This window comes from Anopheles aquasalis, chromosome 2 (assembly GCF_943734665.1).
Source record: "Anopheles aquasalis chromosome 2, idAnoAquaMG_Q_19, whole genome shotgun sequence".
Classification (NCBI taxonomy): domain Eukaryota; kingdom Metazoa; phylum Arthropoda; class Insecta; order Diptera; family Culicidae; genus Anopheles; species Anopheles aquasalis.
Window position 1 is genome coordinate 34082501 of NC_064877.1, and position 22500 is coordinate 34105000.

Genomic DNA, 22500 nt, shown 5'->3' on the forward strand with positions numbered 1-22500 from the left:
ACTCTGGGGCAGGAAGGCTAAACCATAAATAGGGGATTAATATTAATAGTGTTTACGCCGGTCACAGCTCATATCAATGTCTCACACAGAGCCTGTTCCTGTTCGACTTTTACTCGGCACGGCCCCACTTCAGTTCAATACAATTGGTATTATGAGAAATGTAATTTGTTTTCATATAAAAGCGATCCAACGCTCGCTCGCTCTACCCAGAGCTAGACAACATCAACTGTGGTGGTGCTCGATAGCAGAGAATGGGCTGTTTGATCGCAACAAGTTCGCTTTGTCAGTTCGGTGGTGGTGTTTGAAAAGCCAGATCATTTATTGTAGTTTGATCGTCGTTACATTGTCAATTGTGTCCCCCTTACGCGAGTCCACTAGTTCTTCGGTTGGCCTTCCCTATGTGACAAGATCCATCGTTGCTCTGAACACGTCACATTCATCTCATCGAACGTCGAATGAGTGCGTGTGCGTTCGCCCGTCCGTCTATCCGCAGAACCACCGGTGTTCACGAGATCGGCAATCCACCCGGGGGCCGGCCGGGAGACGGCGCGAGACTCGTTAGCCGCGAAAACAGTAATTACCTAGGCCTGGTCGGGCGGCTGATCCCGAAGCTTTTGCGCGCACATCTAAAACCTTTTGCCGCGCCGGCCGTTTCCTACCGGCCTTAAACTCATATTTCAAACTCGCTCGTTCTCGCTCGCCCGAAGCCGCCAAGCCAATATTTTGCCGGGGCCGGGCGTCGCGCGAAAATTAACATTCCACCGTCGATGATTCCGCCGCCGCGGCATTTGCCGGTTTTATGGAGCATATTTTATGAGTTCACTCGCTCGCTCGCTCCCTGATGCTTGTCGTTCCGACGAGCGGCTCAAGAAGAAGGTGCGGAGATGCGGTCCCCGAGCCGCGCCAAGTCAATTTTTGATCAGTTTTCGAGATGCTGTTTCTTTCATTGCTCCCCGCGCTCTCTGGTTCTGGTTCGTCTTTTGTTGTTCGTCTGTTCAGCTTTTTTTTATGTCTTCTCGAAGTGCCTCTCTCCACCCGTAGGTTGCCCGTTTGGAGAGGCCTTTTACAATGCTCACAACTCCAGCATCCACCAGCGTTTGTTTCTCTTCACTTTTCGGCCTTTGCCCGAGGATGCTCTCTATTCCCTTCTCGCTCTGCACTGCGATGCGCCGCGCCTGCTGCGTTTTTATGCACTCTGGAGCAGAGCTCACTGCTCATCTCACTGTTCATTTGATTTACCTTCGAGGCAACTGCTTTACGGCAGTGCGGCTGCATTTTCAAGATTTTAAACGAATCTTCACACTTTTCAATTTGAGGCCTGCTTCTCCCGGCCCTGCCCTGCCCTGCCCGGCCCGGCCCGGCCCGGTTCGAAGGTCCCTTCCAATTGCGCGGCGAGTCAACGAGGCCAAAGCAGCAACCGCAGCAGCAACAGCAGCAAAGAGACGCTGAAAGAACCGCGCCCCAAGAGGGAACTGACAATAATCGCCTACGTCCGCGCATGTGTTTGCGTATGCTGCGCGTAGAGACCGGAGTCCCGGGCCACGAACCGTACCAGACAGCCGGGTACCACGCATCGCATCGCAGCGCAGGAACCAGCGCCCTAAAGGCGGTGGCCCCGCAACCCTGTTCTGTGTTCTGTTTTATCATTTTTCAGAGCCCAGTCCCAGCGAGACTGACGAGCAAGCGAGCGAGCGCGGTTACCGCGTGTCGAAATGCTACTCGATCAACGAAACGAGCCCAAACAAGCCATTCACGGACGCGGTCAGAGGCTCTTGGTCAGAGTCTCGGTTGACTCGCGGACACCACGACAGACCATCGGGGAGTGAGGTAAGAGCGGGCGCGCTCGCGCGCGCGTCCAAGAAGAGATGCAATATAATGATAATAATAAACATATTTCTTACACCGAATCATGCTTCGGCTTCCTTCCTTCGGTCGGCCGCTCGCTTTGCCGGGATGGGTTGGTTTGGTTGGTTTGGCGCTTTTAAGCTCGTTTGCGGCGAGCCCTCGCTCCAGCCTCCAGCGCTTCAGCAAAAGTGCCGAAAGTGCCGAAAAGGTGCAAAGACCGTCCGGCGGTCGGCGGTTTTGCGTGCGTGCGCGGTTTGCATCACGCAACATTCGGTGGTACGCAAAAAGGAGCCAAGAGGAAGCGGAGGGTTCCAAATTGGCCAAGATGCGGGACCGCAAAAAGCAAACGATCTCTGGCCGACTGCCGGAGCCGCAAGAGAGCGCGTACTGGACTAACGAGTTTGGTAAAATAAACACCACAACACTTTAGGGAAACGCGTTTCGTTTCATCCTTTGCTGCATCCATTTCGGCTCCATAATGGTGCCGCTGCTGCCGCGAATTCAAGGATGAAGAAAGAAGGGAAAAGGGGTGTAAGGTATTTCCCCGTTTCCATCTTGGCCGGCTTGGCGATCACGCTAACTGCGAGCGTTGCGCGAGACTGGCCGGCAACACGGCCGAACGGACGCGCGATACACATGTAACAAGGATACCGCCAGTGAGGGGGGGATTCTTTACCATTTTCTTTCAACTCCTGCTTCTTTCTTCTGTCTTTTAGTTGCTGCTGCTGGTGCTGCTGTGGCGGCTGTGATGTTAGAAGGCAGCATTCATTGTGAAATGGAACGCCACTTGGTGTACTTTTGGATGCCGCTTATGCTGTTGTTTGATTCGTTGAAGCGCTCCACATGATGTTGCACTTGCGTAGTGCTTGCAGTGCCAGTTTCGTTTTGTTATGCGACTGCATTGCATTGTGATTCATAGCCCTGGCTACCAACAAATGGTGGACGTTTCGGGACTGTGGAGACTCACTTTCCTTTGAGCAGCCATATTGAATTCCGTATGTAAATGGCGCTTGCATTGAAGCGGGCATTCAATTGGATCAAAACATGGTTTTGATAGAATGAAACACTTCTTTTCTTTTCATTAAATGATGCATCAGCTGATACGAGATAGCAGCTGTACCATTTAGAAAAGAAACTGCTTTCTTTTATAAACAAACAGACCTCACAGAGACACTTGCTTCGCTGTAAAAACAACAGATTAGCAACAGTATTTAATGTTTGTTAATCATTGAATCATTCGCGTGTTTGTAACACCCACAAACGCATTCCTGCTAAACAACTGTTAGCGTGCTTGTCAAAAGCTGATGTTCACGCTCTTCTTCGATGATAATGCAACAATAGAAAGGCCAAAAACTCATTATTTCGATCGATCTCCTTTGACTCCGTGATGTTCTATCTCGTATACCTGAACGGTTTTCGAGATTTTTACGAAATTCGATTTCATATTGGCCCCAGGCCGAAGGCAACAAAGCTTAGCCAAACAAGAATCCACTCAATAGCAGCGGCGGCAGGTCCTTTTTATCTCGAAAAACCCGCAACCCATGGAGGCGGCAATCTGTAAAGCGGCCTTGCGCGATCCGTTCGCACTTTCGGTCACAGCGGGAGACGGCAGGCGTCAGAAGTGAGCTGCTCGCACCTCCGGAGCCTAGATCCGAACGCCCGAACCATCCAGGACCGGTATCCGTATGGCACAAAAGCAGCGTTGCTGCGTTCTGGTTTCGGTGATATCATTTTGTAGCTCGCTGGGAGCTCGGTTATTAATATTCCATAGAGCTGCTTTTCTCTTGTTCTCATTTCATTTGGCTTTGGTTCCGCTCTTTATTTTCTCGGCGATTGATTTATGGAAAGTGCGAAAAGACCACTCCACTGCAAGAGCGAAGGAGTGAACGTAGTGATCGGTTTAGGGGAGGGGCGGTGGTGGTGGTGATGGTGGAAAACAGAAGAAAAATAAACCTATTCTATCCGTATCGGTTTCTCCCGCGGTCTCTGTCAGTGGTTGTTCTGGCACATCGTTTACGGCATTGCTTTCATCTCTCATCTCGCTAGGATCAGTTCGGATCCTACAATAGATTAATCAAATAACCGATCAACCGAACCGATGGTGATAGCGAGGGAGGCTTGGGGGTGGCCATGGTGAAGAGAGAAGAGCCAAGTGCCCGGCAGGAGGGTGCAGTCGTAAAAACATACAACACAACCTTTATGACCACTTTGCTCGCTATAGCGTTGCCTCTCACATGGATCTCTCTCGATCGAAAGAGGAGTCCGGGGCGGTATTGTCGCTTCCACTCGACTTCACCCTCGCTCGCCCTCCTGTACCGGTGCTGGGTTATGAGGAATGACCACGACGTTTTATTATTGGTTTTTTCGATGCCACTCACCTCTCCACTGTCGCGGTGCGGCCCGGTTCCCGGGGACCGGTTCCACCGAACGAAGGAAGCCTACCTCCGAGCATAACTGTGCGCATTCGGCTGTGATGTGATTCGATTATCATAAACCCACTCTTTTAGTTTTCATATATCCACGACGCACAGCCTTCCAGTTCTCCCCTCCCCCCTTTCCTCCCAGTGCGGTGCTTCGGTTGTGATCGTTTGCTCGCTTCTTTTCTTCCATTTTGCTCCTTCGCCATGCGTCTTCCGTTGGGTTGCGTTTGAAAGGAGAAGCAGAGAGCGAGCGTGCGCTAGAAGGAGGCTTCCATACTCCAAAGACATATATTTCATTCGCAATAAAAGGTGTGATGACTTTAAAGTACAAATTTTCACAGCAGGGAGCACGGCGGCGGATCGGCGGGGCCTTTGAAATGTTTGAGGAAACCCTCCACGCCACGCCAGCCGATCTCGGGCACGTTTGTTCGTTTTGATTGTTTCCTTCCGAAGAGCCTGCGTTGCTGCGTTGCGGCCGTACACGAAAGCGAGAGACGAGTTTGTTTAGCAGCTAGAAACCACTTCATAATAAGAGAAACAAGTGTCCACACATTAAGCGATGTTTGAACTTTCTCTACATCCATTTCCAATCGAATCTCTCGTTGCTCTTATAAGAATTATAGAAATAGCAATGAGAATCTGTTTCAACGAGGAAACACTCTTTAGATTGTGCAATGATTCGATTAAAATAAATTAATAACAATATCTTCAATGAAGTTGTAGTGGTTTATGGTAGAGTTCTTTAATTCAATTTAGGAAATTAAGAATTAGTTGCTGATGGTTGGCGGTTTTTCTAAGGACTCAAAGTTAAATTACTTTTGATGTTTAAATATCCACCAAAATAAGCTTCCATTTGTGTTATTTATGTTACGCCTTTGAGGTGTTCTAAGGTGTATACTAGCAATATTTAAATCCACTATTTCACCAAGGTTGTATTTTAGATTGTTGTACTTTCACATAAACTCCATAAACGAATAGTAGTTATCCCGATGAAATAGAAAGGATGATCTACCAAAGCTTTCGGGAAAACGCTCGCATAAGACAATATCGTGTTTGTCAATTGGGGGCATCGGATTGCATGATAGATCATCCCGATAAAAAAGCAGGAACGCTAATCAACATCGATCGGCACCAGTCACCAGGCGCATGATTATCGACAACCGTCCAACCGTCCAACTGGCTGGCCACTGCCAGTGCATCGGGGTTCCGCCGTTGAAAGTGCCGCCCGCGTGATACACACTCCCCGACAGCGATCGTCCGCCCAAAGGCGAACTGATCATCCGACCGGCACGATGCCACTGGAAAAATGGAAGGCCTTTTCCACGCTAGTCCACTCCTGCTCCTCCTCCTCATCCTCCTCATCCTCCTCGTAGCAGTGGTTTCGGCCGGATTAATGTGTTCGGCGGCTCATAAATGAAGCCGATGAAAGATGATCGATCGCCTGCCTCCAAGGGGTCATTTTTCGGATTACCGCGATCTTCTCGGCTGGTCTTCTACCCGCCACCTGGTACTCTCTCTCTCGCTCTCTCGGGGACTCTGGTCACAATCACGGTGTGGTGTGAAAATGCGAGAAACGAAGCGAACGCGCACAACATACCATTCGTAAAGGTTCGCTCGTGATTAGCACAGTTTAAAGTTGCTCACCGGAGTGATGATCAGCGTGTTTTGGGGCGAGCTTTTCCTGGCCGAGGCCCAGCAACACCTCGCGAACGTGAACGCGCGAACGCGATTCGCGCACGATTGCGCGCTCAGCTCGACGGTGGCGGCGATCCTTTCCGTGGTCCTCGTGGCAATCCGCGTTGAAGCGTAAATACCACCGGCCCCAGTGCGCCCAATGTGCGATATCTCATTGCTCGTAGAGAGCGTAGAGCTGCACTCGAAAGCTGCGCTGCGGTGTAATGACAGAGTGCAGACGGAGCGACTGTGCGCCTGATGCCGCAACGTGTCCGTCCGTTCCCAGGACTTCATATGCAGAGCGTCGCGTCCGGAGCACCGAGGGGATGATCGTCGCACCCCGACGATCGTGGTGTTGGAGGCGTTGGCGGCAACCGTGTTGATTGCAAACGATCGGCACGATCGGCGGCTTCTTGAGACGGATCAAAAAAGGCAGCAACAGCAGCAGCAGCAGCCACTGCCGTGATGGTGATCCCGAAGAGTGGCCAGTGTGCTGGCCATGCGGAAGAAAAAAAAAACAAAAGAAAAACCAAAACGAGCAACGGACACCGCGCTCTCGTTTACCATTCCTGCTCGCGGCCTTTGTGTTTCACTTCAGCACATTGTTACAATTAGATAACAATCATCATAAATTAACGATTAGATTGTGCGGCCATTCGGGGCGAACAGAAACGCGCTCACGGCGCACGCCCCCTCCCGGCGGAACCGGTGTGGCCAACCCACTCCCGGCGGAATCCTTTGGAAGCGCGCGGGCACCCGGTGCCCGGAGTTCACGGTGTCACAGGTCCCCACATCACAGGGTCTGGCCTTTAATGAGATTGACTTGCATGCCCCGGACGGGCGGGTTTTCCGTGACGGTCACTGCGCCACAAGCAGAAGAAGGGCGTTTTGGGAGGGAAAGTCAAAATAGTTTATCATTAATTATCTAATGATAGATTTGGTTGGCTCTTTGGTGCCGTAGTCCGTATGCTGCTATGCCGGCCGTGTGGTGGTAGCCCCATCGCTTTGTGATGCTGAGCGATTAATGTCCATTCCAGTCTCTTGTTAGCAGACAACGAGCTGGCCAAACGATGGGTTGGTCGTAGGCTTATACGGCTCAGTGTACGTTGAGTACTTTTAGCTTCCTGCTTGCGATTGCTTAGTTTTACGTAAACTAAATGTCAAATTTGTGATACTAAAAGCCAAGCATTGCTTTTGGCTGGAACGAAGCATCCAAGTAAACTGTTTTGTAATGAAAATGGTTGTTTATGAAACTGTGAACAATTTTTTACTTATCTCACGTCAATTTTACAACCCCAGGATGAAGAACCTAAAAAAACTGACCCTTCCATGATATACCGGATACAGATTACAGATCCCATCAATCATATCTCTCTGCTCTCTCCAGCAAAGTCATTTGCTCTGAAACACTTGCACTACACAAGCCACAAGACCGGAACGACAAGTTGTCAAAATATTACACCATTTACCATAAAATATTGCTCGTGCTCCCGCTGCGGCACCGTAACACCCTCAGCATCAGCGAACAACCTAATAATCCTTCTTGTTAAACATCGATAATCAAATTATCCAGAACCGAGGACAAACTTTACGCCCCATGTACCGCACAACGCATCCATTTCACCTCGTTCCCCGGTGAATCCGTGGTTCTTTTGCCATCCCGGAACGCGTCAGAAAGTTATCCTGCCAAAAACGATGATGCTCATAAACCGTGGGCCAAACCAAGCCCGAGCATGGCCCATGATAAATCAGTGTGAATTTTCAATTATGACTCCTAATTTACCACAACCGATGCGGGATAGAATTCGGTACGACAAGTGACAGAGTACTGAGTGGCCGTGCTAGACGGTGCGTGGACGAATCGGGGTGATAGAGGTAGTTCGGTTCATCTTCCGGATCGTTTACATGGACCATTTGTACGCTCTGCACAAACTGCCCTCGTCCGGGGCTCGTCCTGCGTTGCTAGTGCGAAAGGGCTGCCTGGCAAGAAAAATGAACATCCAACTTGCGACGAACATCGGCCATTACGGATGCGCCACATTTCTAATCTCCCTCTCCTCTTCCCGGTTACCGGCCGTGTTGGAAAAAGGCTGACAAAGTTTTTATCACACCGTTACCATTAATCCGCAACGCCATGGTGAGGAGATAAATATTTACCCCTATTTCCTTTGTGCGTCTGTCGAACGGATGGACGGAGCTACACGTGTGCGTCTATGCTATTCTCTCTCACTCTCTCTGTTTATGCTGACTTTGTACGTATGCTTGTTCGCTCGTGCATTCACTTTTTTTGGCTTCGGTTTAGGATCTGTTTTATGAGCGAAAGATTCTACTATTAATTCTACCCCGTTTCAGCAGCACTGGCAGCGCCAGCGAAAGCGTGTACGCCAGGATACAACCCCTGGACGAACGAAAGAGGACGAGCTCCATAAATCATTCCACGACTCTAACCCTATCCACGGCCTGCAACGCGTATCTGTGTGTTTTGCTTTGTACGTGTGTACATCTGTTGTTGTTGTTGTTGTTGGCCAGCAGTCCAAAGTTTGTTGCCTTCGTGGTAAATTGTGTCATTTATTACCGTACTTTGCACCGGCCCGGCCCGGCCCGGCCCGGCCACGGGAACGAAAGGGGTTGTTGTGCGTTGCTCTGGAAGGAAACATGAATAAACTCGCTGAATTGCAGGAGCTGGAGCTGGAGCTGGAGCTGGGAGGGACCGGTGCCCACAAAGACCAGCCGGCCCGATTTCGGTAAATAATAAATTTGTTGTACATTGTGTTGAACACGAGTTTCAGTTCCGGGGTTTGGTCCCTGAAAGGGCCAGGTTACGTTGCGCCCCAGACCGGTAGTAAGTGTCGGAAGGAGTGGAAACGAACGGAAAGCATATCAAATGTCGAGATGATCGATGAACTGGAAGCTCCTGCAACGTCGTCGTCGTCGTCGTCGTCGTAGGTAAGGACATAAAGACACACCTTCGAGCAGCAATCGGCGCCATACTAAGAATCCTCAAACATTCCATTCTTGGAACGTTACATCCATGGTGTAGTCCCTATCCTTTCCTACCATTGATGGTGACCGTTGATAGTGACGGTTTGTGTGCCGATGGCTCCCCTTCTGTATCACTTGCTGCAAAAGCTTGTAGACACCGACGTTGTCCGACTGCCACCACGTTTAACCTCATATGGTAATCGACCCTTGGCCGTGGGGATGACCGGCAGAAGCCCTCCCCCGCCCTCCCGCTTTCACACACATAACCATCCATAAACGGGATTATTTTTCATTCGCTGGTATACATAATGTTCGCATAAATACTCTGGGACCACAAGCGACCTCCGGGAACCTCCTTCTGTTCTGCAAAGATGCGCCCGGTTGAATGGTGCGTGTTCTCCCCTCCCCACCAACGTTCCGTTGGCGATTACTGCGAACAACAGCTGGTGCTGGTCGCAACAGAGCAAAAGGTGTGCCTTTTCATGTTTTCTCGTGATAAAAAAAAACAAAATCCCATCCTACCTCCTGTATTTCAGTGCAGAAGAAGGGGGAAGCAAGGGTTTAACCATTCATCATCATGCGATATGTCGGCAAACGCGGTTCTTCTTCTGTTTTTTGAAGATAAATAAAATGGTTTTTCTGTCGTTTCGAAAAGGAATACGAAACCACCGAAAGCGAGATACGCAACCGATTGGTTCTCGTCGTGAAACAAAGGATCGAAGATGGTAATCCACCAACCGCCGGAGAGGGGGCCGAGTGACGATGATGGTATCATCAACGCTACACCCCACTCAACAATGGCTGTATTTGCTAGCAGCAAACGAAATGCGATGATATGATAGCTTAATAAACCAATTATGAGCTCTAATTCGAACGACATTCCTCCCCGGGGGGAGAGGATAATGCTGCAAAATAGTAGTACTTTTTTTCCCATGCAATCTAAATCAATAGAACGGGAACTGAAATGACAGGCCGTTAGGGAGGCCACAAATTACCAATATCGCAACGCGCGATCGTCACTGTCGTTGTCGTCGTCGTCATCGTCATCGCGGTTGTTGATGATATTCCCACCTTGTACCACCGTTGTTTGGACAGTTTCCAAACGGACCGAACCGGAAGAAAAATTAAGTTATTATAAATTCATTACTGAACTTTACCAGACCGAGAAGGAGCGCCTGAACGGGAGCCTCTCAAAAAGGCAGGCACATTACTGCCAGTGAACAATGCTTTGTCCTTCTTTTGTTTCGTTAAAGATATCGTGTTTAATGTCGTGTGGGCCGACGTGATAATGGGGCAGCAATTTAATGTTTTGAGAGAAATAATGAACACGGAACTTAGTTTGGCCAATATTTTTCCATCGCGTTCCTATGCTGTGTATCTAACATTAACGCGTAAATATGAGAATGATAAAGTTAAATCGGTTATTTAATCGTTAACTAAATTGCTTAAAAATGGAAGCAGTTAGGCGCAAATGGAATGAAATTCAATAGCATGCTCTACACGAATTTCAAATTTCATTTAAGTATTGTTTAATGGTAATTTAATTGTTTAATTGTCACAAATATCTACAATTGAATGAAGATTCGATCAATATTATACAATATACTTGCAGCATGGTGATGAAATCATTAAAATAAAATTTAAAAAAAAGGTTATCCAAAAATATCAAAGTAAAGTAGCTTATACAGTAGACCAAATATTTGAGAAAACGTACCATTGTTTCATTGTTGCTCCGTGACTCTGTTTATAGTTACGGTGTTGGCATGCAATTCCCACGCCTTTCAGGAGCCCCGCATTCAGTGCAAAAACAACGTTGTAGCACCTGCCGACCATTCTTCCACTGCAAGAAGTCAATTTCATTTACTGCAATCATCACAATCAAGCATACGTCGTTCCGATACAACATCGTATCCTTTCATCGGCTACTACATCGACCTCACTCCGCCATCAGTCAGCAAGAACCAGCTTTACCCAAATCAAACATAAATTCCGTTCCCACGTGAATGCCGGCCGAGGGATCCTTGCGGCGACAAATGAGCAATCAGACCATCACGGCTTGGCAAAAAAGTGGCTACTTTGTACCTGCACACCCGACCGCAAACGGTCAGGTGACCGAATAGTGAGAAATCCTCGAGAAGCCACCCCGCACCTCCATAGCGGTGCTTTGCGGCCAGATCAAGCGATGTGGCTTTATCTTTGGCTAGCTACTTACCCCGATTGGAAGCTCGCGGTTGGACAAAACCACAACCATAATCATGAGCTCATTCATCTTGTTTTTGATTGCGCCCGGTGTATAAGAGACTACAACCGACTGGCGACTGGCGACTGCGACTTCCTAGCGTGTCCTACACTTCACCACCACCACCACCGCTCGACGGCGCAAGTTCGGTCAGTAATCATACATTTGATGATGAAAAATGTTCCATATCAGAATCACAATCTCCTGGCCATTGCTCATCGGTCGCTTTATTCGCGTACGACATCATTCGCGGCTCGAAACCATCGTCAGTGGCAGTGGCGTGTCAAGTGTATTGCAGATGAAACCGTGATCGCTCCACCCGAGCCGAGGTGCAACGATTCTGCGCAGACGAACGCAGGGGTGCGATTGTTGTTAGGAAGCACCGGGCGTGTGTAACATTGTAGAGCCAAAAGCCCCCCCCGGATCCGGTGCAGGAGTGCACAAAAATATGTTGGATAAAGTTTATTGAATGGCCAACCGACACCGACACTCGTTTTCATTAACTTGCCCTCTTACACTGTGTGTAACGGTATGGATTGGCTTCTACAAACGCTTGGAAACTCGGTAGCGACCGAAAGAATGTGGAAATGCGATGCGTCGGAACGTTTGTGTTACAACGTGGACGCGTCTTTCGTTCGTGGTTTTTGTTTTAGTGAAGCAGAAAATCAATTTTACGCAAGATAGAGCAGGAAAATTGATTTTATCGATAAATCGCGGGCAGGTTTGCGCTCAAAAGCGCAACGGAATAACACTTCCTGCAATGGCCCACGCATCGCTGGGTTTCGGTTTCGATTGAACGGAGTCGCGCGGCCGCGCGATTTATCGCTAGAACTGCTGATCGATTCTCGCATATCCTTGCATTCCTTCTCGATGTGAACGCAGTGCCTTCCCGGTTGTGGTGCATGTTAAGTGAAGGAATTGATTTTGAAAGCATGCCGGTATCAATCAAAGACACTGCTGGCGGAAGATTGAACTGTCGGATGCTTCTTCAGAAGGATGGACCTGCTCACGGAAGTTGCAGCAGCAACCAATTTGCCCTTTAGCAATGGCGGATGATCGAGTTAACCTTATTGATTCTTCGATTAATAGAATACTAGTAGCAGCAGCATTAGTAGTAGGCTCTTGAGCACATGAGCACTAGATGCAGTCCAGGAAAACCGGATGGACCGCCGATGAAGCACCAACCGATGAGTACAAATATTGCCTCTAAATCACCGACCAAACCGACTAGCGGAAAAGAGATTTTCCGCCGCGCGTGAGAGACCAGCCTGTGTGTGCGCCATGGCTCGAAACGGAATTACACGGTCGAGCGAGCCACCAGCGGCATCCCAATCCATTTGCGTGCGGTAAAACGAGAAGAAAATAATTCAATTAAATTTTCTATCAATTTACCTCGAAACAAACGACCGAAAGCACCCCGAGCTAACACTGGGGTGGGGGCCGAGAAAAGCGGGGAACCGTTGGCAAGAAAAATGGGAAAATGCTTCCAGAGGAAACGGAACCAGCTTGGTTTATTTTTTGCAGCAGCAGCAGCAGCAGCAGCAGCATTCGCTCAAGACGCGACTGTATTTCTCTCATTCTCGCGCTTGATAAACTATTTGATTTATTTATCGCACTATACATCGCTAAATAAATGATTATTCTAGCCGACTCGACAGTTCCCCAGCCGCCGGCCCCTCTTCTTGCTGTCGCAAAGTATTGGTGCTCGCGAATGCGGCTGTTGTTGCGATCCCTGGTGGTTCCCTCTCGCTCGCATCTGCGGTTTCAGTGAACCACTAGTATTCTAGTAGACCGACGATACTCCCTGCGTCGTGTAGAAAGACAGAGAGATAGGGATGCTCCTTCTCCAAACATTGATTTTCGTTGGCCGCAGCTGTCCACACGCTCGCACCAACGACGACTTCCATCCATCCCTGCCATCGCCCATGAGCATAAACGAGCATAAAACCAGTTTCACCCCTCCAGCGGCCTGCTGCGGCGATGGGCGATTCCTCGGAATCGGAAATTTTCAGGCGGGGCGTTCGAGTGAGACAGCTATTCGGTCGGTCGGTCCCGTTCACTCCTATGCACAAAACCCATCCATATCCGATTGCACAAAACGAAGCTCGCCATCCGAACCGAGCCACCGTCTCCGGGGCCCCGTAACAACTATCATTCAGCATTTCAACACCTCGCGCTCGCTGATTTCATCCCTTCGGTTGTTGATTCCTTCCCTTCGGTTGCTGATTTCATATCACAACAAACGAGCGCCCGAGTAGTGTTGCGGCCGGTCGGTTGCGGTTGCTTGGTGGTTTTGCCTGCGTTTCTGTGTGAACCACGGAATCCGCGAATAATCCCCGTGTGTTTGGTGCCTGTGACGTGTTGAGCAAAGTGCAATGCAGGAAAGTGCAAGCAAATTGTGATGTGCAGCAGCAGCCCTTGGAAGATCCTTTCGAAAGCAGCACAATAGAAGCGCGTTGTGTTCGGTTGTTTAATGGGATGTACGCGTGGATGTCATGGGAACTGTTAATCTTGCGGAAGAAGTGGACAGTAGCGTGTTGTTTGTACCACTCCAGGAGCTGTGATCTGTGGTGCCGGTGAGCTGCTGTGATAAGGCGAGTGAGCGAACTGAGTGAAAGAACGTGAAAATGCCGAGGCCATCCCGTGACACGTACGGCGATCAGAAGCCACCGTACTCGTACATCTCGCTCACAGCGATGGCGATCTGGTCATCGCCCGATAAGATGCTGCCACTTAGTGACATCTACAAGTTCATCACCGATCGGTTTCCGTACTACCGCAAGAACACGCAACGCTGGCAGAACTCGTTGCGCCACAATCTGAGCTTCAACGATTGTTTCATCAAGGTACCGCGGCGACCGGATCGTCCGGGCAAGGGAGCCTACTGGGCACTGCATCCTCAAGCCTTCGATATGTTCGAAAACGGGAGTTTGCTGCGACGTCGCAAACGCTTCAAGCTACACAAAACGGACAAAGACATTCTGAACGAGGAGTTGGCGGCGTTGGCCAACATTAACCGGATCTTTCTCGCCCAAAACTCGGCCGATGCTTACTGTCCCACGGGGGTGGCGGCAGCACCACCGGCTGCTGCTGCTGCTGCTGCGGCGGGCATGCTGTCCGAACCGGGTATTATCTTGCATCATCCGACGAGTATGTTGCCCTCGCCACCGCTGGAACCACATTCGCCAGTGTCGGTTCCGGGACCGATATCACCGGTCACTGCCATTACCGACACGGGGACGATATTAAAACGGAGGACACCGCTGCGTCCGAAGCGATCGTTCACCATCGAGAGTCTGATCACACCCGAACAGGAAGACGACGACGAAGAAGACGAGGTGATCGAGGTGCACGAACGGGATGATAGTCGATCGCCAAACAGTAGCCCCCCCTCGGGAACCGTCCTCCAGCACCAGCAGCAGCAGCAGCAGCCCCATAAACGTTCGAAGAGACCACCTTCCGGTGATCGATTGAATCTGCTGGATGGGTGTTCCGATCGCTTACCTTCGCTGCTGTCCCTCGCTGGTCATCCGGTATCGGCACATCTTCACCACCACCATCATCATCCGGCGCTACAATTGCATCATTCGGCGGGTGGACAGCATGGATCCTCCACGCAGCTTCCGCCTGCCAGTAGCCTTCCCGGGGCCAACATACCTCCGTTCCTGCAGTACACTCATCCGGCTCTGGCCGGGTACGAGTTGCCCATTCATCCGCTGCTCATGATGGGCCCATTGGGAGCGATCCCTCCCCACTACTTTCACCACAGTTCCTACCACAGTCTGGCGGCGGCGCATCATCATCATCACCATCAGCAGCAGCTGCACCATCATCACCTTCATCATCAGATGCTCCATGGTACGGGGAATCATCAGCATCAGCAGGGCGCTGGTATCATCGGCGGAAGCGCCGGTTCTGGCTCTGGGAGTCGATCACCAACGGGTTCGACCACCGGTCCGGACAGTCCCCGATCAGCCGGTGGCCCCACCGATCTCAGTCGACCTCTCGGGCCGGCCCTTCGTAGCGTTTGAGGCTGGGAACAGCAGAACCTAGCACGCACAAGGACACAGTGTTGTGATACGTCGTGAATCCTGTTGTGGGCCCCTTCCCATCTTATCATCATCATCGCACCCGGCAGACCGGCATGATCAATTTTCTCTGATCGCGATGGCTGCTGATGCTGCCGGGTCCCAATCGAAGGCTGTTTGTTGTGTTTGTTTTAGTTTTAGCTCGTAATCGGTGTTGCTCCTAATGAACACACACATATTCGGTGCATATTGTTCCATGAAATATGAAGGTGACGCTATCGAGAAACGCTCGATAAGCGGGAAGGAGTGGAGTGGTCGCCAATAGCCGGTAATCGCTCATCCTTTTACTAAGCGATAATGAAATAACCGAAGAAAGGATTTATTTATTCCAGCACTTACGTTCGCCACAGTGGCGTAGATAGCGAAATATCAATACCTTGCAGAGAGACAGATTTACATGCGTTTCCAGTGGTTATACGAACGAGATATGATGCTTTATCATTTCCTACTAGTTTTCATTCCTTAATCTGCCAATAAGCACCCAAACGGTATCACCTTTTGAACCTGGGCGAATGTTGTCGGCACGAAAGCTGCATCATCATGCTCGTGCTAATCGGAAGGCCAAACTGTGTTTTACTGTATAAAATACAACGATATAAATGTATAGGGCCATTAGTGAAATTATCCATCTACGCGATTACTTTTATTAGAACTGTTTTACATTTGAATAAACTGAAGAACTGTACGAATGAACTATCTATGAAGAGAACATGTTTGGATGAGAGTTTTTTTATTAATCCGGTCCGGCAGTGTTTTAAAAGGGTTTGTGTTTGTTCGTTCACTCCATTTCAATAATTGTCTTTCCCTGAATCTGGCTAACAGCGAGTGTGTCTATCGGAAACAATGAATAATCTATTTGTGAGAATCTAATTTAGTTCAGGGTTAGACAAAACAACATCTTAATAACCAATTTCATAACAAGTAGTACCATCGATCGTCGCCCTTGGCGCGAATCGTTAGCAACTGGGTCAGGGAATTGTAAATATTTGCTGCAAAGCATCCTGTTGGTTCATGTTGTGGCAAATTAAGCTAAATTAATAGCACAAGGTATAATTGAAAATCGGTTATTGCGCGAGAAAGCGCTGCTCGCCCTAGTTCTGTGTCATTGAATCCGCTAATCAGGCGATGTTTTGACGATGCAAGCAACAACACGATAAAGCACACTTTCAGAGACATGCTCGTAACAAAGCGGGCCAGCGATCGAATGTTTATGATCAATGGTTCTTCAGAATCTTTCAAATGCTCGTCGATTCTTGTTTGGCAAAGTCTGGTAAAATAGTTTTATTCATCAATGGAGAAATGTACCATTCTCTGCCAGAAATGTACCATTTTCTTTATGCTGCACACTCTGACAATGCCATTAAGACGTTTTAACAATCGATACCATAATGACTGTCATTTCAAAATGAGCTATGCACCTCTTTTCCAATCATGTAACAGGTTTCGAGGAAGAATAAAAAAGGACCCTCGTTATAATCCTTTTATGAAAAATCCAAACAAAACAAGGCCCTCCAAAGCGGATTCGGGTTTGGGGACGGTATTAGACGGGAAAGTGAACATTTGTAAACCAATTGACCTAAAGGAGACACATTGTAAAATGGACAACAGGCTGCGGAAAAGCACGATAATCCAGGACTAGGACCGAGAATCCAAGAATGGAACCACTTTGCCAAGAAGGTCCTACTCCAGGTTGCTCAATTGACTCGTTTCGTGTGGTGCTTGCCGTTGGATTATCGTTGGATGCAGCTCACCAAAGGGTTTTATTTTTGTTGGGTTGATGCTTAATCCTGTACCTCGCAAAAGCTAAACAGAAGCATGAACAGCGCATGAATTGTGTGTTTCGGAGGAGTAAGTAAAACAATACTAAACACATTGCTAAGGGTTTCTAATTCGCAGGTCCCGTCCGAGCTGTCCGTTAATCAATTAATCTCATTTTGTTTCATTTTGTCCAGCAAGGAATGTCTCTTTTGGTGCTTTGCTGCCACTGGCCAAGAGGAATTAAAGAACGAGCCATCCTTTTCTATGCTGGAAAATATGAAAGAAGAATCGTAAACTGGATGGTGGAAGCAAATTGTGTTAGATGAGAAACAGTTTCGGGGTATTGTTTGGCCACACTTTGCTGCTTAAGTGTGTAGGTATTTCTTTACCCCCCTGCCCCCCACAAAAGGGCGATTGATTGGCGGTCGCTGTAACGATCGATAATTGTGAAGAACAACGGACACGAGCCAAAGAGGAGCCCTCCGGAATTGCACAGCTCAAAAGCTAAGCAGAAGTCAATCCCCATACGAGGTGGTGAGCGGCTTAAAAACGATCAACTAATTAAGTGCTGCTGCTGCTGCTGCGGGGGCACCGATAGCTAATAATTACATCACCAACCGAATTAGCTCGCACTCGTACCAGATAGAGAGAGAGTTCTACGTTCCCGTAGCAGCAGCATCGGAAGATCCACGGGAGGTGCGTGAAATGAGCTCCTTCATTTGCTTCGCTCCCTGGTCTTCTGCTTTCGCCCCTTTACTCGATCCTTCCTCCTCCCGGGGGGGTTTATGGTCTCGTTCACCAGGTAGCCGCCAGTCGCGAGCAAAAGTGCGCCGTCACTGTGATAGCTCGCGGGGGAATCGCAGACGGCCTGTCTGGCAGTGTGGCAGACGGCGATGGCTTTCGGGAGGCTGCGGCCAGAATGTGGTGACGATCCGACTGCCGGTCTCGGATCTTCGACTGTTCGATCATTCCAGTGATATGTGCAGCGTATGTGTTGATCATAAAATCGATGAAAAACGTGAATAGACAGATACATTCCCGGGGCCACTCCCGGGCTAGTGATAGGGAGTGAAGAAAGGATTGGCCCGACACCTAGCAGCACCACGGCACGCTGTATGCGCTTTTTGTGATCCATTAAGTGATTCGACTCTATTTTCGATAGTGAATCAATTTTGAGGTTATTAGGTTTGTTAAAAGGTTTCCCTTCCCCTCTACAGGCTGGAAACATTCCAAAGCGCGCGGCGAACAGATTGATCACCGGCCGGACCGGCCACTGATGCCGCGACCGCGGTCAGAGATCCGATTGGACTACATCGATTGTTCGTCGCTTGTTCGAGATGAGTTGGCAATTGGCCGTGGCCGTGGCCGTGATCATGTTATGCCGTGTTAATCATCTTCGATCGAACGAAAGAGGAGACGGTGGCCGACACCTAGAACCCTCGCCTCGTCATAGCGATGGCCAGACCAACAGTCAGCCAGCCAGCCAGCCAGCCAAAGGGAAGCGCAAACGAACCGTCCATGATCCAATTTTGCGCTACTTAAAATTCCTGGGGCCCAGAGATAGTTATAGGAGTTCACCGGAGCAGAGAGAACATGATTTGGATTGTAAAAGTTCAACCAAAACCCCATTTCTCCATTACTCCATGCTCGAAGGCGGGTATTGCTTCCATCCGCGACCAAATTTCTCGGGCCCATTGTGTGTGGGAAAAATACGAAATAAACGAACTATGAAATGCGGTATTCACGTGCTCGGAAGCTACAGATGAAGCTGATCATTGTTTCATAAATTTGATTACTCGCTTTTCATCGCCGTAATTGGGATTCCACACGGAGCCTCAGAATTCCAGTCCATTGACACAGTGAAACTGCGTTTTTTAATGTAATAAGCCTCGTGCTTTTCGCTTTCACGCCCCTTTAGATTATTTAAGGAATATATTAGTTAGAATATCAGCTACACAATCTGTAATATTCACAAATACGTATTGTGCACTTAGAATATGCAATTCCTTCGAAAATTAATGACTATGAAATCAAAGTACGAGCGAGATGACTAAAAATCAAATTATAGTACTTGCACAGCCGCACCGGTAATCACAAGGAGTACCGTTGTTACCGGGCGAATGGCCGGAAATCAGCAGCAAAATATTTGCCTTTCCATTAACGAACCACTCTCGCCGAAGCTCGCCGCTCACACAAGGCGGATTTGATTAAAGCCACAACACAACAGCAACGACTGCAGCAGCTCCAAACGCTCCGGCCACAAAGTCCGGCGAGAGGGTTTTGTTCTAAGCCACAATGGTGCGATCAAGGGAAAACCTTCGTTCTGGCCTAATAAGTAATGAATTATTAATTAGTTCCGTTTTGTTGAACTTACTTGAAACAACAGCTGCTGTCCCTGTCGTTCCTGTGTGTCCACTAGAACTCGGGGGCCATCGCCACGACGACGACGACGGTGGCGGCCATGCATAGAAAAGAATAAAATCCAAACGGCATGAACCATCGTTGAATTTATGATGGTATCAACGAGCGACACCAACGAGCTCTAAAGGCCACGAAAGGCGACCGGTGCTGATGGTGGGTTTGGCACACGGAAAAGAAAAGAAAAGCGAGGCCCCCACAGGGAACGGGAAACTGGAGGAAAATCTGTATTTTTATTCCGTTTGTCGAACGCGGACGATGGCCGCAACCGCGACCGCCCAGGTTTCTGTTTATCATGCTCTCTTTCTAAAGACGAACGAACTTACTTAGAGCTGGCCCCCTGTCCATTTTCTATTTATTCATGATGCAAAACGGGAAATGGAGGGCAGAAGAAATTAGGCACGGAAAATATTTTCACTAATAAATACGACCTGAACCTGGTGTATCCTTGCTGGCAGCAAACAAGAAAAAAAGACGATGGAAGAGAAACACTTTTACTGCCGTTTTATGAAGGAAAATAATTTGAATTTTCCCTCCCCAAATCGTGTTTTGTGATGCTTCGTGGGGTGGGACGGAGCTATGGTTCACTTAACTAACGCCGAAAAAGCTTGGCATTGGTTGGAGTGAGTGAGGAGTCGCATTAAAATGGGACTCGTACGGTCAATACCATTTCTCCTGAGCTTCGGTTTGGTGCTAAAGGCACCACAAACACGGTTCCCAACGATCCGTTTTGAGGCTCGTCCAATAGATTTTATGGCCCGCATACTAGCACTGAGGCAGAATGGAGCTAATGTTGATAAACTGTGCGCGGTGTGCAAGTCAATGGTGGGTAATTCTATTATTAAATAAACATTCGTCCTTCTTCACGGAGTTTGCTGGATGATAGTTTTATTAAAAATAATGGTCTTACCTAATGGACCAACGGAATAATGGATCGATGCATCGTATTCTGACCGACGAAGAAAGCGTGTTAGCGTGACAATGGCCAAACGGATTGTCCTAGCTCCCAAAAACGCCTTCCGGACGTGTTATTCTGTTCATCGACAGTATCGCATCACAACCGATCGCGTGATGACCGTCCGGCAGCGTCTCGTTAGCGTGGCCAATATTAAATCCTGCGCCACATCGCAAATCCTTTTTTCCGCCCCAAAGTCCCGATGAAACGAGAAATCAAAATGGGTAATGCCGGTGCTCAACTTTATTCAACCAGTTGGTGCATCAACGCCGTTTCCCAAAACCGTTCAGCAGCAACATGGCTCCAACTTCCTATTTGTTTTGCCTCATCACAGCAAATACAAATAAGTGTCAGACGGACGTCCTGGAATGCTGCTCCCTTCCGGAGCACCCGGTGGGATTGGAGTGTGCCAGGTAATAGAATAGGAACGAAACGGACCCTTTCCAACTCCAGAATATCCTCCTGCTATACCACCACCACGCCTTGGGCCTGCCTGTCAAGGCACCCGTCAAAAACCCGTTACCAGGGGGGGCGGGTGAGGGTCGGCAGCATAAACGGTCGACACGAGAACGAACACTCAAATTAAATATGGCTCCTGTTTTCCAGCAGCAATCATTTTTCCCGCATTTTTCCCTGCCAGACAACGTACCTACCGGGGCTCCATCACCTTTCATTTCGAGCTTTTTGTTCGCCAAATAGAATTTCACCTTTTTGCTCGCTACTCCTGCCACCTGCCACCAGTACTACGCTGCATGCATGAGGAGAGGGTGCGTACATATGTTCGTAGAATGGAACTGGAACACTCGGCAAAAACAACAAAACATTACGCACGCATCCCCGCACGTCCCGGGGCGATTGCATAACGAAGATCGATGCATAATCGGCCCCGTCCGACCGTCCGTCCCTGTGTATTTGTAAATCCCGTCGTCGTTCGTCGTCGCCAATGGCCAGTGGTACGGGTTGTTTGATGTAATTGCGTTGGAGGAACAATGCTCCTTTAATCGTCTTTTCCAACCGGTGGGCCATTCTTAGAAGTGGAATGGCCATTTGGGATACGCGCGGGACCATACCGCCCCCGAGGGAGGGAATTGGCCGCACCCGGGGGCTCACACGCATACCAGGGAACGTCTGGACGAGAGTGTCTGGTTACAGCTCCACAGCTGCACTGGCAGATTCGCTCAGTAATTGCATTAAAAACCTACAATTTGTTTGTAGAATTGTTCAATTTGTTTGTCCGCTGCAGCGTGTCCGCCCGGCGTCTCTTTTGGAGGGTGAACTCCAAGTCCGGAAGCGCTTTTCAGCCGCCACACCGGAACCAAAGGCGGCTTGTTCCGTTCCATGAGGACGGCCATCCAGCCAGCCCCCTCCCCGGGCTATGTGCACATCATCATCGGTTGGTCGGTCGGTTGGTCGGCGCTTGTGAAACATAACACAACACCCTCTTCATGTCAGCCATCGGAACACATGATCCCCCGTACATGGCCATAGTGAAGCACCTGCCCCAGACAAGATTCTGGTGAATTCGTCTCGACCACCATGAGCCTTTGGTGAATGCCCTCCAAAGTTATTTACATAAACTGGACTCGGTATTTGCGTGTTTGTCTTCCCCTCTTGGAGTCCGTGAGGAACCGGAAGAAAGGAAATCGGAAGGATCGTCTACCCGAAATAAAAACGGGGGTTGCTACTGTGCAATTCGAGGAAGATGCCCGTTGTGTCGATTGTGTTTCTTACGAATGGGCGGTTGCATCATTTTCATGATTTAAATTTTAAAAAGAAAACGAAAAGCATGTTGTTGTACCAAACGGCAAAGGACAAAAATACACTCCAAATACTACAAAGAACTGTGGGTACTAATTGTTAATTGCTCCACTACACTGTCCACTGCAGTACAAACGATAACTAGATTGCCGTATTAAATATTGGAGTAACGTGGTTCTGGTTTAGTTTGAACAGAAAAGCAATTGTCCCAGTGCCTTCACCGTGTACGGCGCACTCATTGAGCAAACGAAAAAAAGAGGTTGGGTCCAACGGTGGTTAAGAATATTGCTGGAAGAACGTAAACCATTAACACGCCAAGGCAGGCGGCGGGCCGAGGACGAACAAGATTGATCAGGCAGCGTT

The 22500-nt window shown here is 49.0% G+C and overlaps 1 protein-coding gene across 1 annotated transcript; it reads left to right on the top strand.

The window, feature by feature from the left end:
- The first annotated feature begins 13787 nt into the window (after window positions 1-13787).
- LOC126579835 (fork head domain-containing protein FD4-like) lies at window positions 13788-15191 on the top strand. Its single transcript, XM_050243477.1, has 2 exons — window positions 13788-14543; window positions 14697-15191. The coding sequence occupies exons 1-2, from the start codon at window positions 13788-13790 to the stop codon at window positions 15189-15191; spliced, it is 1251 nt and encodes a 416-aa protein (XP_050099434.1).
- The last annotated feature ends 7309 nt before the right edge of the window (window positions 15192-22500 follow it).